Consider the following 19,082-nt stretch of genomic DNA (forward strand, 5'->3'; position numbering starts at 1 on the left):
CAGTGAAGCATTTGTCCCAGTTGCTCAGAGGCACCCGTGCACACAAAAGGAAGCCTCACGGACGTTCTTTTTGTGGTAAGATTGTCTATCAGTGGAGACAAAGGGAAAGGGGAGGAGTCGGGGGAGGAATAGTCCTAAGTTCAGCCCACCCCCTGTTCTCCATGAATAGTTTACTCCTCCTCTGAACTTTTTCCACCCGCTTTGAGAGCTGAGCATGGTGACTCCGGGTGAGAGTGTGTGAGGGATTACTGGCTGAGGCATGCATGCTGCAGGACCCCGTACAAGCTGCTGCTGAAAGATTGAAAGTGAGCACGATGTCTCGGCTTGGGCTGTGGCTTGGCTTCTGCGTGCTTCTGAGCATCTACATTGGGCACTCTCATGGATGGTTTTGGTTTGATGACAAGGACAAGGGCAAGGCGACACCAACACCAGCCTATGTCACCAGCGCTGACACCACTGTGCTCCCAACAGCACCAAGGATAGAGCTCCTGAGGCACAGAGTCACAGATGCTTCTGCAACAGTGGTCCCTGCTGAGGGTGAGGAGTTTGGGATTGGAAGGGGTTCTGGAGATGGTCTTGAGGGCTCAACCTGGGAGACACAGCTAAAGGCAGAGATTAGACTAAGTTCTCTGTTAGAGTCAGTGACTGAATCTCTTTCTAAGTCAAGAGTTGAGACTGGGTCTGGGTTTGTACACAAGCCAACTTCTAGGTCCATTTCATTGGAAGATCAGCAAGGCTATGGTATGCAAAGTAATCTGTCTAGTGTTGCAGATGTTGCTGTAACGGTTCTTCCAGGAGATGTCGAGCTAGAAACAAGCCTGGCCGAAGTGGACCTCTTTCAGACAGACAAGCTCAACTTCACAGAGAACAGCACTAGTCTTGCTAGTAATTCTATAGAAGGTCAATTAAACATTAGCATAAATACTTCTTTTGAAATAATCAACAATGTTTCTAGACACATACCTACTACCACGAGTTCTAGTCGGCATGTACGTGATAACACGACGCAGTATTCTCCTGAATACTCTGTCTCAGTCAACTTACTAACTGCAAGTAGTGATGATTCTTTCCTAGCTAGTCCTTCCACACCTAGCCCAACACCTGCTGCCAAATTCCCGCGCTGCCTGTCCATCGATTCCGACTTGCCATTTTGCAGCAGGATGGGAGTGGAGAAATTTGCTGTGCCTAACCTCCTCAACCAAAGCAGCGTGGAGGAAATAGAGGCACTGCTGCGGGAGTGGGCATGGCTCTTGCGTTCGGGCTGCCATCACAGCGTCGAGTGGTTCTTCTGCCTGTTAGTGGTGCCCCGCTGCGGCCCTCCAAGCCTACCCCCGCAGCCGCCCTGCCGCAGCTTCTGCGAGCTGTTGACCGACAGCTGCTGGATGCTCCTGCAGGACCGTGCTCACCTCCCAGTGGAGTGCAGCTCTCTCCCTGAGGAGAGTGACGACAGCTCTCGGTGCCTGTCTGTTAGCAACCAAAAAGGTAAAAGGGGGTTAGAATGCTATCTCTCGTTCCGGCCTCCTGCTGGAGAGATGCATTTTGAACCAGTGACCACCTGTCTGTGTTTTGGTAATGTTCACCTGTGCCAAGACATTTTTATTTGTTTGTCTGTTTGTCCATGCCTCCCCAGTGCTGTGTGGTCTAGAGGCAGGTGGAAGTGCATGTCAATGTGGGTGGAGATGTGGGTGGGTAACAGTGAGCAACAGGGTGCTCTGTCTTGCTCAGCTCATTTACTCCATTGTGCTCCACTACACTGCATGTTAGTGGGGGTATGAATGCATGGCATAACCCTTGTGACCTCCTGCATGTTCATGTTAATGTTTTTATGTTTACAAGTGAATAAATTACAGTGCGTTTCTATTCAAAACCAAATGAGAATCATTTGAAAATCAATTCTTTAGTAAGTTTGAAAACAGCTGCTTTAAGATGTAGAATGTGGACACGTTTAATTGTGTTTGCATAACTTCTGTAGAAAAACATGTAAAAAATAAGATGATCTACAGCAGCTGTAAATGATCTTGACGTCACCATGCCCAATGCCAAGCAATTGCTAGAGGAGTTTAAAGGCCCTCAGCATTGAGCTGTGAGGCAGTGTAACTGCAGTCTGTAGAGTGATGGTGTACCATCCAGTAGTTCTTGGAGGAGTGGTGTTTGTGATCCCAAGCTAAACGCCCAACGTGTGCTGAAATTTAGTTTTTAATCCATCATCCCTGAAGTGTAAATAGCTACTGCAAGATATGGGCCATAAACTCCATAGTAATACCTATCAGTTCAACATAATTTGGAGCAAATATCCACAAACCTGTGGCAGTACAGGTTATATACAACATTATTATATTGATAAACCCTGGCGTACTTAGAATATAAATAGTCAGTTTAATCAATTTGAAGTAGTTCATTTCTGTTAAAAAAAAAAAGGGACTAGACTGTGGCTGGTATCTAGCATCATTCTCATGTGTGAATACTTGGAGTTGAAATGTGGTCATGCTTCTTCGTCATTTGGCATGGTTTATTCCTGAGGCATCTGTCATCTGTAATTCTCTTACACCACAGAGAATGCTTTTTTGATCTTCTACAAACCTTCCAGTTTTGACTGCAGTAGGTATGTGCAGAGCTTGCGCAACTTGAGTCTTTGTTTTGAGTCATTTGTTTGTGTTATGCTTCAGAAATTAAGCCCTGGTTTGTGCACGAACGGAACCTATACACAAATGTTTGTAGACACTTCTTCAAATGTGAATAGTAAGCTCTACAATATGGCACCCATTCAATATGGCACCACTTGTTTATACACAAATGAACAAGAGAAAGGGGCGCTCAGGAGCAAAGTTCACCATGAATATTGCCCAGTGTGGGCTAGAAAGGAAAAAAAAAACAGTGGAACTGCAGTAGTTTACTCTGTAGTGATGGAGCTTCAGCTCAAATGAAATTTGAATTTAAGTGTTTTTGCTAACAGGATGGACTTCTTAGTAGGGTTGGATGGCATAACAATAATACCATATACAAACATATCACAAGCGCAGTGACCCACTGCAGTGTGAGTTTAGTACTGAGCTTGGGTTAAGAGAGAGAGAGAAGGATGAAAACATACAGAATACTCAGAGAACACTTCACTAGACTTTGTGCTCACAGCTATGAGGCTTTATCTCTGATTATGTGTGATTTGAGCCTCAGTTCACTGGAAAATGTGCTGTGGTGAGCTACACCAAGTGTCTGTTAGCACCAGCTCTGCTGAAAACCAGTGGCTGAAATTTACTCTACCATCTGAGATGAACTGCACATCACAAACACTCAGAGAACCCTTCACTCAACTTTGTGCTCACAGATGTAAGGCTCAGTGCAGCTCGACAGTGCACCCCCCACTCACCCACACCATGCCCCCAGTAATACCATACACCCCATTAACATTTAGAGACCGTATGTCGGAAGGAAAGGTGTGGATACCACCCATCCCTACTTCTTAGTCTAGTAAATCAAAAGTTGACACAGAGGAAGTGCCTTTCTCAGAATTATGAAGAGAGTATAACCTTCATACCACTGTCATTGTTTGTCTCTCATTACAAACTCAGTGGTGTGTAACAGGTCGATGTCCCGTAAGCTGATGAGAGATGCCTTCAAGTCCATTCAGTTTTATCTTCACACATTGTCAGGGTAATTTCATGCGTAGCAAGTTCATACCACACATCTGTGTCCGACTGGTCCCCAGCAGTGAGAACATCTGGAATCATTCTTTCCAAATCAGCCGCGGATACTACCATCTAAGAGAAGTGCGGGCGATAACAGGACTCAGGCACAATTATAAGTGGATTTTTAATGCAAGGAACATATAGAAACAAAAGGGTTTATTAAGCAATTAAACTGTGGTCTGTTTTCAAGGTAATATTCAATAACAGGATGATTTTTGTGTTTTGGATGCAGCACACTACATTTCATGAAATTTCATTAATTTGAAACGTTGTATAGTCAGAATATTGAGCTTTCCAGATGTGCTGTACACTTGGGAAATAAACTAATCTGACTTTATTAATGGTTATATGATTCTAAACTTGATAACCATTTACCTTCAAAATAAGACACATAAACGTTCAATTAAATCCTAGTTTCTACATTAATTGTCCAATTTATCAGCTACACTGATTATAAATGTGTACATTGTATCTCTGCAATTACAGACTGTCATTCTGTTCTTCCGTGATCAGGATCCCAACAAGATTCTTTGGCTTGTAAATCATTCTTAGTGCTCGTAGTTTGTGCGCGCTGCGATGGTACGAGGGGATCGGACAAAGTAGTAATTCTGAAGTTTTTAAACACTGTGCTGCTGCACACAGGACACTGTTAGCTGGATATTTTTGGTTGCTGGACTATTCTCAGTCCAGTGACACATCGTTGTTTAATATCTACCACTGAATCAATTTCACAGAGATGCAAACACAGTATTAGGAGTCCTGTCCAGTGATTTTCACTGGTAGAGAATAGCATTTCAGTTTAGGAAGGGCACCTTGTAACCTGAGGACTTAGCTGCCAACATCAGGATCTCATCTCACTAATCCTCTTGTGATTGAATGCCATCAAATTCTGACAACAGTGTTCCAATATCTAGTGTAAACCCCTCACCGAAACGTCGAGGCCTATCTACAGTGCAGAGAACTTTAGGAGGAAGCTCAGGGCTAGTATTGTGACTTGTCTGGACTGATGGATGTTGCTGTTAATTAACGTATTACTTTAAGCTCGTTTCTATCTCCCACCCATTTCCAACATTTCACCTCTTATGCACTCTGCATACCTCTCTCTTTCCCCATGACCATTCCCTTTTCCTCATTTTTCCTCAGTCACTCACACTCTATAGACTCTCAGTATACACTCGGCTTGTTCTCTGTCTGTGAGAAGTGGTTCTTTTTCCATCTTATCACTCATGTAAAGGATTGTCATGCACTCAAAGGCTCTATGGATCCTATCTCAGTGCGTTTTCTTTTTTAAGGAGCAGGAGATATGTAGATGCTGAGGATAAACTGTGAGGACGTGGGATTGTTCAGTAAAAAGGCTATTTCTCCCACTATTGCTGGTCTTAAGACATACACTATAGAGTTTTTGTCTCATTCATGTGAGAGCAGGGCAGATTGTTATGAGATGATTACAATGGTAATATTGTTGAGAGTGTACCCCTTAGTTGGACCATTGGGTCAAGAAGCCCTACTGAAAACAACAGAGTCTCTGATTGGCACCAGACAGCACCCCCAGTTTTGGGTCTGACAGGATGATGGAGAATAGGAATGTGCTGTGAAAGTCGTGGCTGATTCCAATTCCTTTGAATGACAGAAGGCTGCCATTTTTTCACCTTCTTTTAACCCAGGCTCAAACAGTGTGGTACACACTAAGATATTTTCAGTAGTGTCTGTTCTTCAATATTGTATTAGACACAATCGACCTCCTTAAACATTTGCCCATTTAAATAATCTGTATAAAATATTGAACCAAACAAGAACCCATGTGCTACCTTGGAACATGTTCTAGTTAAAGTCTCCTAGTGGACGGCACGGTGGCGCAGCGGGTAGTGTCACAGTCACACAGCTCCTGGGGTTGTGGGTTCAAACCCTGCTCCAGGTGACTGTCTGTGAGGAGTGTGGTGTGTTTCCCCGTGTGGGTTTCCTCCAAGTGCTTCAATTTCCGCAGGTTTTTATTGTCCCTGTGAGATCTCAGAAAACAAACTAAGTAAGTTGCAGTGTTATGGCTGAGCACAGTGATCAATGTATGTGTACTCATGTCTGGTCCTTCTACTGCTAAATGGTGGGTGTAATATTAAAACGTTAAAGCAGGATTGATGCTTTAACGTCAGCAGTAAACTGCTGAGGATTGATGTCGTGACTGTGGAAGAGTCAGGATTGGGGTGAATTCAAACAGGCTATGCTTACCTTCTCCAGGTGTAAACAATGGAAAAACCCAAATTGTGCAAGTTAGAACTCAATAAAAGTGTTGTGCAGCAGTGCTTGGTTAGGGCCTTATTTAGGAACAAAGTGTCCCTAATCAAATACAGTGCATCTCTAATCTTTACCTTGAACTTCTGTAGGTATACTCAAAAAGCAGAACCACCTACATTCTCCACTGTATTTCCAGTGACTAAGCCTGACTGATTTGTAACGTCACATTTATGGGAGCCCTTCGTAGTAAACGTGTGGTTATACTGGCTTTGGAGGTTATTTTGGCATGTTATTTGGAAACATGACAAACCTTAAAATGCCAGCCTTTTAATGACAATTAATACAGATTTTTACTGTCCCTCAGTGAAAGTTGGCTTTTTTGAAAGACATTTATTAAGTATATAATGAAGTCTAGTTGCCCTTGCCAAACAATTAGACACCAGATCTTATCATGGATATCCTTACACACAGTACTGATAGTGAAAGACTGGTCAGAGTCTAATGCCAACATCTCAGCATCGCCCAGATACAGCATGTTTTTTTTTATGCTTCCTGAAGCAAAAAGCACAATTGCCCTTTGTTCTGTTCTACCTTTTATATTTTAGAGATGTTTAAAAATATAACGAGATGTCTTTTATGGTTTAATCAACCCTCAGACTTCCTTTGATAATGTAATATTTATTATTTTTTATTTCTATAATTTATAAATAGAGTAAAACTAGTTCACAAGAGAATAGTTATTAGCAGATTACTTCTGTGTCCACATGTGAACTCTGATGCCAAAACAACAAGGAATAATTGGTGCATAGATTTCAGTAAAATAGGAACAGGTCATGAGAGGTCTTTGGAGCCCCCAAGCTCATGTTTTGACTCATGACCTCACATGACTGCTGCTTGAAGACAAGGACAACCCTTCTATAACCATTTTCATATAACCAAGCCTTGCTGGGAGAAGCAAATAGGCACTCAAGTTTCACCTCCATATAGTCTTGTTCTTTCAGTGAAAGCTTCCCTACCTACTAGTGGATGGATGAACTTACTCAGTCCATAAGCCCACCAAGAAACTGATTGTCAACAGGATGACAAGGGCTTTGTTTTTGTCAGTCCAAACACAGTGAGAAGGAGGCTGAGCTAAGCCATGCTCATGCCGAGATCTAGCTTTTTCTCTGGCTCACTGACTGCTTGAACTAATTTAGCTGTCAGAGTGTAGCAACAAGAGAAGGGTCTGTGAGCATGAATACCATGTCTAATTAAAGGGCTAATTTTTAAACTCTGGCACACAGCAGTTCGATGCTTTTCATTTCTCTCTATAGAGCTGGTTTGGTTGTTTGGATGCTCGATTTACTTTGAGTTTACCTTGTAGTTTCTAACCGAGTAAATGATTTAGTGCAAGACTACAGGAGAAGAAAGGGGAGGCATACCTTCCGAAAGCTAAGGAGACATGCAGAACTCATTAACTCAATCTCTGGCAATAGCTCAACTCGGCTAAGTACTAAATGAAGAAGATCTCATTTCAGTTAATGGGAATAATTACCTGAAGGCTTGCTGATTTTCTGGAGTGAGAAGCTAATGTCAAACGCTGCCACATCATGTTACTTCAGATGTTCTGTTTGAGATTCTAAGCTCTCTTTTAAACAAATGGGACCAAGAATGTTTGAGTACCCATCATAAGAGTTTCATAAGAACAACAAGAATGTGCTCTTTTCCTCACAGCTTACAGAACAGTTTCTTGGCCTGCTGTTGGAATGCCTCATACTGGTAACAGAGCAGAGATTTGTGCATTTAGGTTGGCAGGGTATTTTAAGGCATCAGATGACCACACCATGGGGGAATTAAAGCAATGAAAGCCTTTGCCGTTTACAATAAATAAATGTTTGTAGCAACTCTTGTCTCTGTTTTTGAGATGAGCCCTGCATTGCTTTTCATCACTATATTTGGCTTTCTAATCAGCATAATCTTCCTCTCAGTGTTTGGAGCCTGTTGCATGGGTTATTACGCAAATGGCATAGCAGTCACAACCCAGGCATCTCGGAGTGAAAAATGGGAATCAAAAAGCAAAATGTTTACGAGAGTCATTACCGTCAAACCTCTGGCTATGTGCTCATGTTCTAGAACAGGCACATCTTGCCTCAAGGGACTTCCCTGAATCTGGGATTATTGTCATAAACATCTGGATTCTGCTGTCACGTTGTATCCTACTTTATCACATTATACTCTTCCAAAGGTATCGGTCAAGGACTGTGGAATCTCTGAGGTGATTTTAACAAATCATAGCCAGCAAGTCACTCATAGTCTTGACAAGGCCATACATAAGGGTCACGCCACAGGGTGCTGAGTCTACGCTTCCGCTCGTATCCAGCAGCACCTGGTCACAGTCAGGATACAAACACCAAGGGCTGTTCTCCTCTAGGTTCGTCATTATCCTGTCAGGGCCTGACATCAGTTTCAGGATTTGTTTGGTTGTTTTAAATCGGTGCGTAGTTTTCAACAGAACACACGGCAGGGGTTCAAACAGCACACTTCTCCCAAGCTGTAGAGCTTGTGTTGTTGTGACAGAGGCCTTTCAGCAGTTCCTTTTTGTCCTGTACTCTGCTAACTAGAACAAACGCATTTGCCTCAGCCTCATGGTCAAGGTATGTTTCAGCTAAGAACAAGACCCACTTCTCCACATTTTAATGAACATGGATCTGTGTTTGATAAATAAGGCCATGTGCTCACATGCTAAACTGAGTAGTGTTTTAGTAGCTAGGCCAATGTTCAAAACAGGAATTCTTTCAACAAGAAATCTGCATTTCACACTGACACATGAGTTCATTTCTCACCTAGAAGCAAATCAAATTGACATCATTTTCATCATAATGGCAGTCAATCAGTCAGGACACAAACATTGCTTCTTTAGAAGTGTAATGTAGTCCATAGCTAAATGATACTTATAGCCTTTGTTACCTGTGTTGGCTTAAACTGTATCCATGTCTAACCCCTCCCCAAACACTGTGCTGTGTGATATTTTATCTCTAAAAATGAAAAAAACTATTAGCATAACTTTTGAATAGTTTTTTAGCAATTAATGTTTAATTCATAGATAAGACATATTAGCAAGTCAGTGTTTGAGACTACTAACCTGGGGTCTGAGGTATTAAGCAAACTTGTACATTGCCATGGAACCAGAGCAAGTCTAATTAAGAGAGCTTAATAAATTGTGGTTGGAGGCTATGGTGTGATGATTTACATGTGGTTGTAGACTTTATGTGTTAGCTACGTTAACCTAGCCCCCACCCAGTTAAAAACAACATAGACCAGTGTCCAGGAAAACCGTTATATGGTGTGTTTTTGATGTGCTAATCCCACATTAGATCAGCATAGAAAACATACTGGTCTATGCCATTTTATGTCAGCAGTTTAAAGATGATGTAAACTGAAAGCTTTCGCATTGGAATAGCTAGATTTTGTTCCGATGTTATTGTTTAAATATGAATCACTGCGATACTATACCCTGAACCTGAAAGGCTTATATATGTGCCAAAGTTAACATGTAGCCAGTTGCTATTTCACTTTTTTTGGTCACATTTTGTGAAGCAGGAGTATGACAGAGCCTCAGAGAGTGTTCCATGTCCAACATCTGTTTTCATTTTCTCAGAAACTAGCTAAACTAATGAACGTGTGGATAGGATCATTAGATAACTGTCTCTCTCACAAACCCAAACAGATGTAGAAGAACAGGATGTTTTATTTACTGTGCAGGTCAGACATAACTCCTAAACAGAAACAGTGGTACACCCTTACAGATTTTATGGTTGTGAAATGACTCTTTGTTCATTTTCAGGCATGACACATACACACTAACAGGCAGTGGCTACAACTGTTCTAGATGGTTTAGTTTTATGAAAACAAACATACAATTATTGTTGCCGTCTGGTTCTGAAGCAAACTGAGGTAAGGCCTGTTTATTCAAAGGGTTTTCTCAAGCAGAGACTTTTAATGTAGTGCAAACTTCGCATCAAATGTGGCTTTTAAATCATGTTGAAAACACAAAAAAAGAGGCAAATGGTGAAGGAAAATTTGATTCCTTGAGAAGTAGTGATGCTGAATTAAACATTGTGACTTAAAGATGCACACTGTGGCAACATTCTTCTGAAAGACCAGTAAACACACTTGGACATCCCTAGATAAATAAATACAAACACAATATGAAGAGTATAGTATAGTGGGTCAGTTACTGTGGGCTTGATGTGAAAGATTTATTAAAACCCATTTGTACTTTTTTATTTTTTAATTGGCATTGACACTATACACACACACAAACACACATGACTATATTAATCTGTTTCAATTTCAAGCAGTTACAAGTTAGAGACAGAATAAGTAAGAGATGGGATCCTAACTGCTCGAGCAGATGTCTGTTTTACAACGAGAACGCTTATACTTTTGGGGTCTTTCTATTCACTGGGGCTTTGTGCTTGTGAGACATTAAGACTCATAGTAAGTTTGTCTCAGGGTCTTAGGAGATGTTTTTCTTTGCCTGTTTCGCAAAGGTCAAACAGCATGTTTTGTTAAGGGACCCCAGCTATTTTAGAGCAGTCTGTGTGGGCAGACTTGCTTTATTTTACCTCTCTCTTGAGGTGACTTACACTGGGTCCTCTTAGGGGAAATAAAAGCTGAAAGTCACGTTAATAAACAGGAGAATTTGCTGACATCAGAGTTGGGTGAAAGTCATTTCCTTTTAAGGCGAAACATTTTTTTGTCCCTCCAGAAGGTTCCAATATATTTGGCTCATTTTATTGCTGTGCTTAATGTAAGTCGTACTGGAGGTCTACTGCTTGCATTACATTGAAATGCATAAAACATGCAAGATGTCTCTAATAGAATATTTGCTCATAGTCATAGTTACAATGGTCTTTCATTGTGAAGCCTTTGTGAGAGGTTTTTTTTTTTTTTCGTCCTTATGTTCCCTTGTGAACTCTTTGTCTTCAAGAAACCTTGTGCTGTAAGACATTCTGACAATTCTTACAGCTCCCTCTTGAATGAACACTTCCTCCAAAAAACCCTGCAGTCTGATGAATGAAAGCTGTACCTTTGAGAATTATGCAAACAATTCTCACTGGTCGTTCCCATAAGTTTTCATCCAGTCTTCATCCTGTAAGCATTTTGAGAGAAGTGTTCCTTTAAAGGTGTGGTCCCATCATCCTAATAATTTGCTTTTCTAACTGGGTTCCTTCCCTGCAGTCCAACTATGACCTTCACCTTCCTTTCCTTCCCTTTGGCTTCACCTCTTTCCTTGAATTATGCAGACAGAGGCAAAACTTTGGACCCCCCTGGTCAAACGATGTGAAAATAAGTACACTTCCTTCACAGAAACCACACTTCAACATTTTAATGAGCATTTACTCTTGATCTGGTGCTTTTTATGTGCTCTCTAATGTGTGGAGCAATGTATTATATATTTATTCTCTGTAGAATATGTTTTAATATGTGATATGTGAGACCAGGGGAGCTCAAAGAGTTGCATACAACTGGAAGTATTTTTAATTCAATTCTTCTCCTTCCACAGAAAAGAGTGGTGTGTCACTGCTGCAGCTCATTGGTGAACCTCTTCCTAATGGCGTGGACAAGCTACGTGGATCGGACACCCCCGGCTACGTGTTTGGCCCAGACGCCAACACGGGTCAGCTGGCGCGAGCCCACTTGCCAAACCCTTTCTACCGGGACTTCTCACTTCTCTTTCACCTGATGCCCATGTCCACCAAAGCTGGGGTAATCTTCTCCATCACAGACTCTTCCCAGAAGATCATGTATGTGGGTGTGAAGCTGTCAGCCATAAAGGAAGGGAAGCAGAACATTGTGTTCTTCTACACAGAACCAGATTCTCAGACCTCGTATGAAGCGGCCAGCTTCAGCGTACCCGCCACCCCCCACACCTGGATTCGCTTCTCCATCAGTGTGCGGGACGATCAAGTGTCCTTCTTCTTCAACTGTGATTCGGATCCCCAGGTGGTCCGCTTCGAGCGCTCCCCTGATGAGATGGAGCTAGAACCGGGAGCTGGCATCTTCGTGGGCCAAGCCGGAGGAGCTGATCCTGATAAGTTTGTGGTATGTGTAGCCCCTTAATAGTACCCCCACCCCATCACAGCAGGATAGTCTGCAAAAACACAAGAGTTGCTGTAGTCAAGGGATACTGTAGCTGGTAATTAACGTTTTGTGTTTTGAAAAAACAGATGGTTTTTTTTTTTTTTGTCGAAGCAAGCATGCGAAACAAACGGAAAACCACTGCGCCTGTCATGATTCTCGCTTGATTTGATTGTTTAAATTGGCCTCCTTTACATACAGTAGGCCATACAGGTCAGGTCAACACCCCAATCTCCGGAAGCAGAGGAGTTAATTGCACTTTCAGAACCACAGGGGTACAGTTAGCTCCTTCAGACTCATCATGTGTAAATCCTGTATTTGAGTCTGAACAGATCAGAGGAGAACGCCAACACCAATAAAGTGATTCATCATATATTTTTATTCAAACTACTGTTATGTGAATTAATTTTCTGACATATTTGACATATATTACCGTGCAAAAGTCAGAGACCCGTCAGGGTTTAGCATCTCACCCTTTTGCCTTAATTACAACTTTCACCTTTTCTGGGAGACTTGTTGTCAATCGCCCAAATGTATTTAAAACAGATATTAACAGATATATAATATATTTTCATGCCTCCAAAATTCAGTCTTCGGAAGCATTTTCCGCTTCATGATTCCAGTAATCCCAAACACACTCAGCTACTCTGTGGCAACCAGATCTGAACTGTTCTCTCAAAGATGAAAGGTCTGAGTGCTGTTTATCTGATGGTTACAGTTTTGTGGGCAGACTTGGTCTTGGTTGCCAGGAGTCCCATTTTCTTTTAACACTTTTTCAGCTTCCGTTTTAGAGAAACAAGATCTTTGCCTTCTGCACAATAGCTAAACAACTACTAGGTATTATGGTGCTGGGTGATGAAAAGATATTGAGTTGTTTCGTGATTAATTGCTCGATAATGATGAAAAACTTTGGGGAATAGAGCTCAATAAACCTTCATTCTATTCCCGATTAGCACAGGCAGCTGCACGGTAAATGAACAGGTGACCGCATGAATGTGAAAAGACTATGATAAGTTTAATTCAAGTGCTTGTGTGTATGTATTTAATATATATATATATTAGATATGTTATAGTGTTCACTGTGTTTCGGTGTGGCGACCCCCTGTCAGAACACAATCGCAGAAATTTTCGCTTGTGCGAAAGGAGAACGCAAGACCAGTGCGTTTGGCGCCCTCTCTTGACAAGGTGGGGTTTTCCTTCCTCAAGTGAAATGTTTTCCTGTTTGCGAGAGCACTGTTCCTTGCCTGAGGTGTTTTTCCCTCACACTAAATTATTTTCTCAGCTTGCGAATTTGAATTGTATCCGACGCCATAAATCAGGCTACTTCTCTTAAATAAACATGGTCAGTAAATAAACACTGGGTGGAACTGTTCCTGCCCTGCGCTCAGTGATTCCGGGTAGGCTCCGGACCCACCGCGACCCTGAATGAATGAATGAAGGTGTGAAGCTGAAAACGTTCTAGATAAAACGTTCTGAAAACTGAAAACTGTTCTAAGCCTTTAATGGGTTAAGTGCAATATATTTACAGTTGGGATAGATTATTTATTTATGTATTTATTATTTTAAACTCTTCTTAATCCATCTTTTTATTCTTTCTGCTTCTTTAAACACTTGATATATAACACTATATATATATTGTATAGTACTGAACATATGATGTATTCAGTCTTAGTTTTAGAAGGATGTTCTTTGTCGAAAAATATTAATATTGTGATAAATATCGAGACTGAAGAATTTAGAAAAACTTATTGTGATAACATTTTTGGCAATATCACCCAGCTCTGCTATAAATCTGTGTGCAAATTCTCACATTAAGAAATTGAAGTGTGTTCCCTATATGGGTCTTGGGGAGTTTATATGCTCCATATACCACATATACAATGCTAATCTGAGCCATTAATGCTTCAGCACAATACAGAACTTGGGAGATAAAGAACAGAGTGGTGGAGAAGCGTACATGAATTGTCTGAATACATATTAAATGCAGGCAGTCAGATTTGTTGAGTGAGAATTGATCCTTAGTCCATGAGAAAAAAAAAGACACAGAAACCCCTAACTCCAAATATGGTAAAGATCAGCCATTCGCCCAGTGATTTGTGGCTGTAACCTAGCACACCGTAGGCTTGGTTTCAAACACTCCACTGCTAGATGTGGAAATTCAGCTCCCGAGGAGCCAGCCTCTAAGCAGCCTTAGGTACTTTAGAGAGGCGTGCGATCAACTATTGATCTGTGAACACAAAAGCAACTCCTTCACTGTCATTCTGCCATGTTGATTCTTTGCCAGCTTCAGTGTGTGACAGAGTGTTTTACCCTGTCAAGGTACATTTTACTGCAAAACCAGGCAGAAGCTGTCCTACTAAATCACTCAGTTCAGGTTTATATTGTCCCGTTGCACAATGTACAGACTGTCCATGAAGTCATTGCGCCATAAATTTCCTTACCCTCACAGTATCCATCAACTCAAATGGAACATTACAAGAATAATGAAAACCTGTTTTTTAATACCACATTATTGCCCAGTAACATCATCAGTGTCGACCTGGCTTTTACATAAAACCAGAACTGAACTGCACCACTGACTTTACATGTAGTTCCATGTTATTGATTAACATTGTGTTTACTCATTGTTATGGGCAAAAAATATGGGTCGATTTTTTTTTTTTTTTTTTTTTTTTTTCTCCAAACAAGCTGATTTTAGTCATGTTATTTATAAACGTGCTACAGGGACGCTGCAAATTCTACTGCAGTTATGTATTTTAAGTTGCATGATTCCATACCTTTAAACCTAACCCTATATATTACTCTTCTTTAAAACCCTATATATTACTCTTCTTTTAAATAAAAATGCAGTGTATCTTTAAAGGGGACATATTATACCCCTTTCCTACAACTTAACACAGTTTGCTGGGTCTGTAACATGTCTGAGCAAAATAACACAAGGATCAAACAACACAGCACAGAACAACAGGTTTTAGGACCTGTTCCTTTAAATGAGAACAAGCCACAGCTCAGTTCAGTTCAGAGCGAGAGCCCAGGAGGAAGGAGCAGAAGCTCTGGATTTTTGCCCTTTTTGCTCATTTCTCTTCCTTTCCTATTATTGTTTTTAGCCATATTCAGACAGTATAGTATTTTATCTGCTCTTGTGATTGTTGTGTTTGTTTTGTTCCTTTGAACCCAGTCACATGAATTCTGTAACTGGAAAGACTCAGATGAGGAGGCTACACATGGACAAGACAGGACATTTCTACAGTCTCTGCGCTTGATATAAGAAACAGCTCATTGTATCCTGTGTTTTCAGACTTGTGCAGAACACAGAAACTGAATGGGTTTTGTTATTTCATGTTCTGAACTGGTAGGAGCTGCATGTCCCCAAATTAATGTGCTTATGCATTGAGAAATAATTATTTTCTTAGAAGGTCCCATTTGATCTATGCTACTGGATCCTTAGACTTTGGAATGGTACATTTGTTGTATCTTGGTGCCTTGGTACCTGGGTTTTTTTTTTTTTTTTTTGGCAGTATGTCCTTTCAGTCAGACGGTGGGACCACACTGAGGCTGGATGGCTATCTTTCTGCTACCTTTTATCCATGGCAGCACTATCCTGCTGTCTGCCCATAACCATAGTGAGGCGACGGAGCTGGCGGGAATGCACCTCTCTCTGCGCTGGACGCTGCTCTGACAATAGGCTTTCAGAAGCAGATGGGTGGGATGCACCCCAGTATGACTCCTCTGATCTCCCTGTGTTTCATGTGGTCTAAGGAGGCCCCGCAGAGTGACGTCTGTAATGAGGCCATAAGTGGACGGCCATCATAATTACAGGCTTCATTAGGCCAGATATGATTATTGTACCCCTGCTCACATTGGAGCCATGTACTCATCGGCAGATCTGTGGCTTGGTGTGTACTAGGCTGGGGATCACGACAAAGGCTCAATTAAGGCATCATAAAGCCCCCCTTTGACTGCATTCTCAGGCTAAACCTTTGACCTAAACCCTGGGTATTCAGTGGGGGAGAAATGTCCCATTGGTTTTGAAGATAAATTCCTGTTAATGTCAAACTGTCCTTGCCCTCGTTTGCAGACGGCCTTAATGAGACAGTGGTGAAGCAGCTGTCCATGTGTGTTGAGCTTATGTAGCTCTAATGGGCCGTGCCATGTTCCTAAGTCACTGCTGCTCTGAATGTCATCGCACTCAGGGAAGTAATTGCAATGATGTCCATGAAGGGGAATGCACACTGGGGAGCAATCCTTTTGAAGTATGGCACATCAATAGACGTGTTATCGTGAGGTCCTGAGGACTGCGGGAAAACAGGGACAATTTGACACTAAAACATAGTGGTACATGTGACGTCACACTTGTCAGATACATCAAAGAACACCTGCTCACCTGTTTTGTGTGTGTGTGTTTGTGTGTGTGTGTGTGTGTGTGTGTGTGTGTGTGTTTATTCCAGGGTGCTTTTGGAGATCTAAGGATTATTGGAGACCCTCGTGCAGCAGAACGGCACTGTGAAGAGGACGAGGATGACTCAGACATTGTAAGTCCAAAATCATGGCTGACATGAGTCTCATACCCATAATCACACTCTCATTCACTTTTTATGGCATTCTGTGGCATAGATTACACCTTGTCAGAGGCTAAGAGCTGAGGCAGAGCTGAGTGGAGTTCTCTGAGGGACTGTGAACAGACTGCTGTGTGTCTGGGAAAGCAGCTCTACATGTCATGTCTTGATCACACTCCTCTTACTCAATTTATGTCTCACTTAAAATGTCTTCCTTAAAATGCCAGGGCTGTTAAATGTAATTAATGCAGGGGAGAGCTGCAGGGTCTTTGGGTCTGTATTTTCACTGTCCCTTTTATCTCAATTTTTGTCGTTTTTTCAACCTCTCAGTTGAAATATGTGGTGCATTTCTTCATCAGCTCGTTTCAGCTCATGGCAAGAAGTGCAGTGATGCCACAGAGGAGGCTTCATGAATCAGAGAAAGAAACAGCTGCTGGTCAAAACTAATTAACCTGAGACGCTAGCTGAACAGACGAAATTAACCTTTCTAATCTGTCAAAAGAAAAATGTGTCTCCTGTTTTAAGAACTTTAAATTTGAACACAGCAGCTGTCCTTCACAACCGTGTGAAATGCTCCAGAATTATTTGGAATAAAATCTTTTTTCATTGACTTCCACCGAACGTAAAGACGTTTTCTTCCATCTCATGTAAAGTTACTGTTTTGGACACTGGGATGCAATTTTTGAGTTGTGAAAAACACTTGAATGAAAAAGGGAAAAACACGTGAATCAGAATTTCAGTTTACATTCAGGAAGTCCAGTCTTTCAAAGGAACAAAAGACAACCTTTGTGGGCTGATTTCTGTCGAGTCGAGTTCTCTATAGTGTGAGTCTTTTACAAAATCAGTGTTGGGCAGAGCACTTTCAAAACAATAGAAATGCTTGAGTACTGAATAAACACTATTACTGAATAAACTATGTTCAGTACCTACTGTTACTGTCTGTTAAAAATATGTATCTCCCGTAATAGCAGCTTTACCAGAGAAGGGAATAACCTTTTTAAATTTCAATGGAGGTCTATGGAAAACAATTTTATTCCAAGTTGATTGGTGGTTATCACATTTGCCTCCCAGTGCTGGGATCATGCATTCAAATCCTATTCTGGTGGAATTTCCATGTTCTCCCTGTGTCTGCGTGGGTTTCCTCCAGGGTCGCCACTTTCCTCCCACAGTCCAAACACATGGATGTTAGGTGAATTGGCTTCTGTAATAACTGTGAATGGTATGATATGGATTGGCGCTGACGATAAATAAATAAATAATTAAATAATTGTGGAGCATTACTATTGGCCCATTTCTAAATGAAATTTTCACACAATGTGAAGGACCACTGCTGTGTTCAAATGGTGTAAAACATTACAATTACATTAGATCACAAAATGACAGCAGAAATCTGTAAATGCATTTAGAAAACCTCTCAATAATGCAATGTCTGCTTTTTCTTCTTTAATATTACATAAAGTTTAGCTTGTCATTTGGATCAAGTTCTGAAACTCTTAGCCATGTCTTCTGCTGTCCCTTCCCCAACATCAATGCTAAGTTTATCGCTTGTGACAGGATCAGTTACTGAGATTATCGGCGTGACCACTCCTCAAAAGGTCTTAGTAATGCTCAAGTACATACCTGGCTTTTATATATATCAGTCTGCTCAGGGTAAATGAGAAACTTCTGTGATCGTAAAGCAGCTGAAGTTGATTTCACTACATCTTTAGTCTGGTTTGCTATAAGCTATGCACTAATATTAGAAATGAATAAACGTGTATTGATGGTGTTTCTCTCTCTCTCTCTCTCTCTCTCTCTCTCTCTCTCCTCACCTACAGGCCTCTGGCGATTACGGAAGTGGATATGACGCCACTCACACAGTCTCGGTATTGTCTTTCGTTTTCATTCCCTGTTCCTTTGACCACTCTTCACATTTCCTTTGTATATGTAACCATGTGACCTTACTCCTTCCCAATCAACTTCCACATAGTCTCTCCATACAAACATCATCAGACGGCTCAGTGCCCTAAGGGTCTGGGCTATTTCCAGAGCGTGTGTGCTGTGTGAGTTTTGGAAGACCTTGTGGTTGCACTGGAGTTTCAGAGTCCAGCACAGTTTTGTGATTTCCCTGATTTCCTGCACTTACTGAGGAGATGAATCAGGGGGATATTGAAGCAGGAAAGCCATTAAACTGTGCTGGACTCAGGACACTCTTAATCTGGAAGGAATCCCAGTCAAATATGTTGTTATCCATGGCTTAGTGTCAAATATAAAATACCTACAGACATAGATACTCAACCATATGGAGTTTGAAATGAACCCCTAAGCCCCTGATTCTGTCCTGTCTGAGCACGCCAGGCCCAATTACAGAGGAGTGGAAAACCAGGTGGTTCCTTAGGACTAAAGACAAGGGTCCTTTACTTTGACGTCTGCTTTGTTTATTTTTTCTTTTTCAGTCGACTGGTTTCTCCATCGGTGTAAAGGTCTGGCTTGAGGTGAATTGAGCAGGTTG

At 41.5% G+C, this 19,082-nt stretch overlaps 1 protein-coding gene across 3 annotated transcripts in view; it reads left to right on the top strand.

The window, feature by feature from the left end:
- Positions 1 to 19,082, top strand: part of col18a1a (collagen type XVIII alpha 1 chain a) — a 101,012-nt gene that overhangs the window by 52,108 nt on the left and 29,822 nt on the right. For 2 of the 3 annotated variants that reach the window (XM_066686575.1, XM_066686577.1), the window contains exons 1-4: positions 236 to 537; positions 11,461 to 11,999; positions 16,484 to 16,567; positions 18,409 to 18,456. In XM_066686575.1, the coding sequence (XP_066542672.1) occupies positions 264 to 537; positions 11,461 to 11,999; positions 16,484 to 16,567; positions 18,409 to 18,456 (945 nt within the window). In that variant the 5' untranslated portion in view covers positions 236 to 263. Of the gene's footprint in view, positions 1 to 235; positions 538 to 11,460; positions 12,000 to 16,483; positions 16,568 to 18,408; positions 18,457 to 19,082 lie in introns of those variants that run through there. The other variant, XM_066686578.1, reaches the window with a different exon arrangement.

This window comes from Hoplias malabaricus, chromosome 12, assembly GCF_029633855.1.
Source record: "Hoplias malabaricus isolate fHopMal1 chromosome 12, fHopMal1.hap1, whole genome shotgun sequence".
NCBI classification, from domain to species: Eukaryota; Metazoa; Chordata; class Actinopteri; order Characiformes; family Erythrinidae; genus Hoplias; species Hoplias malabaricus.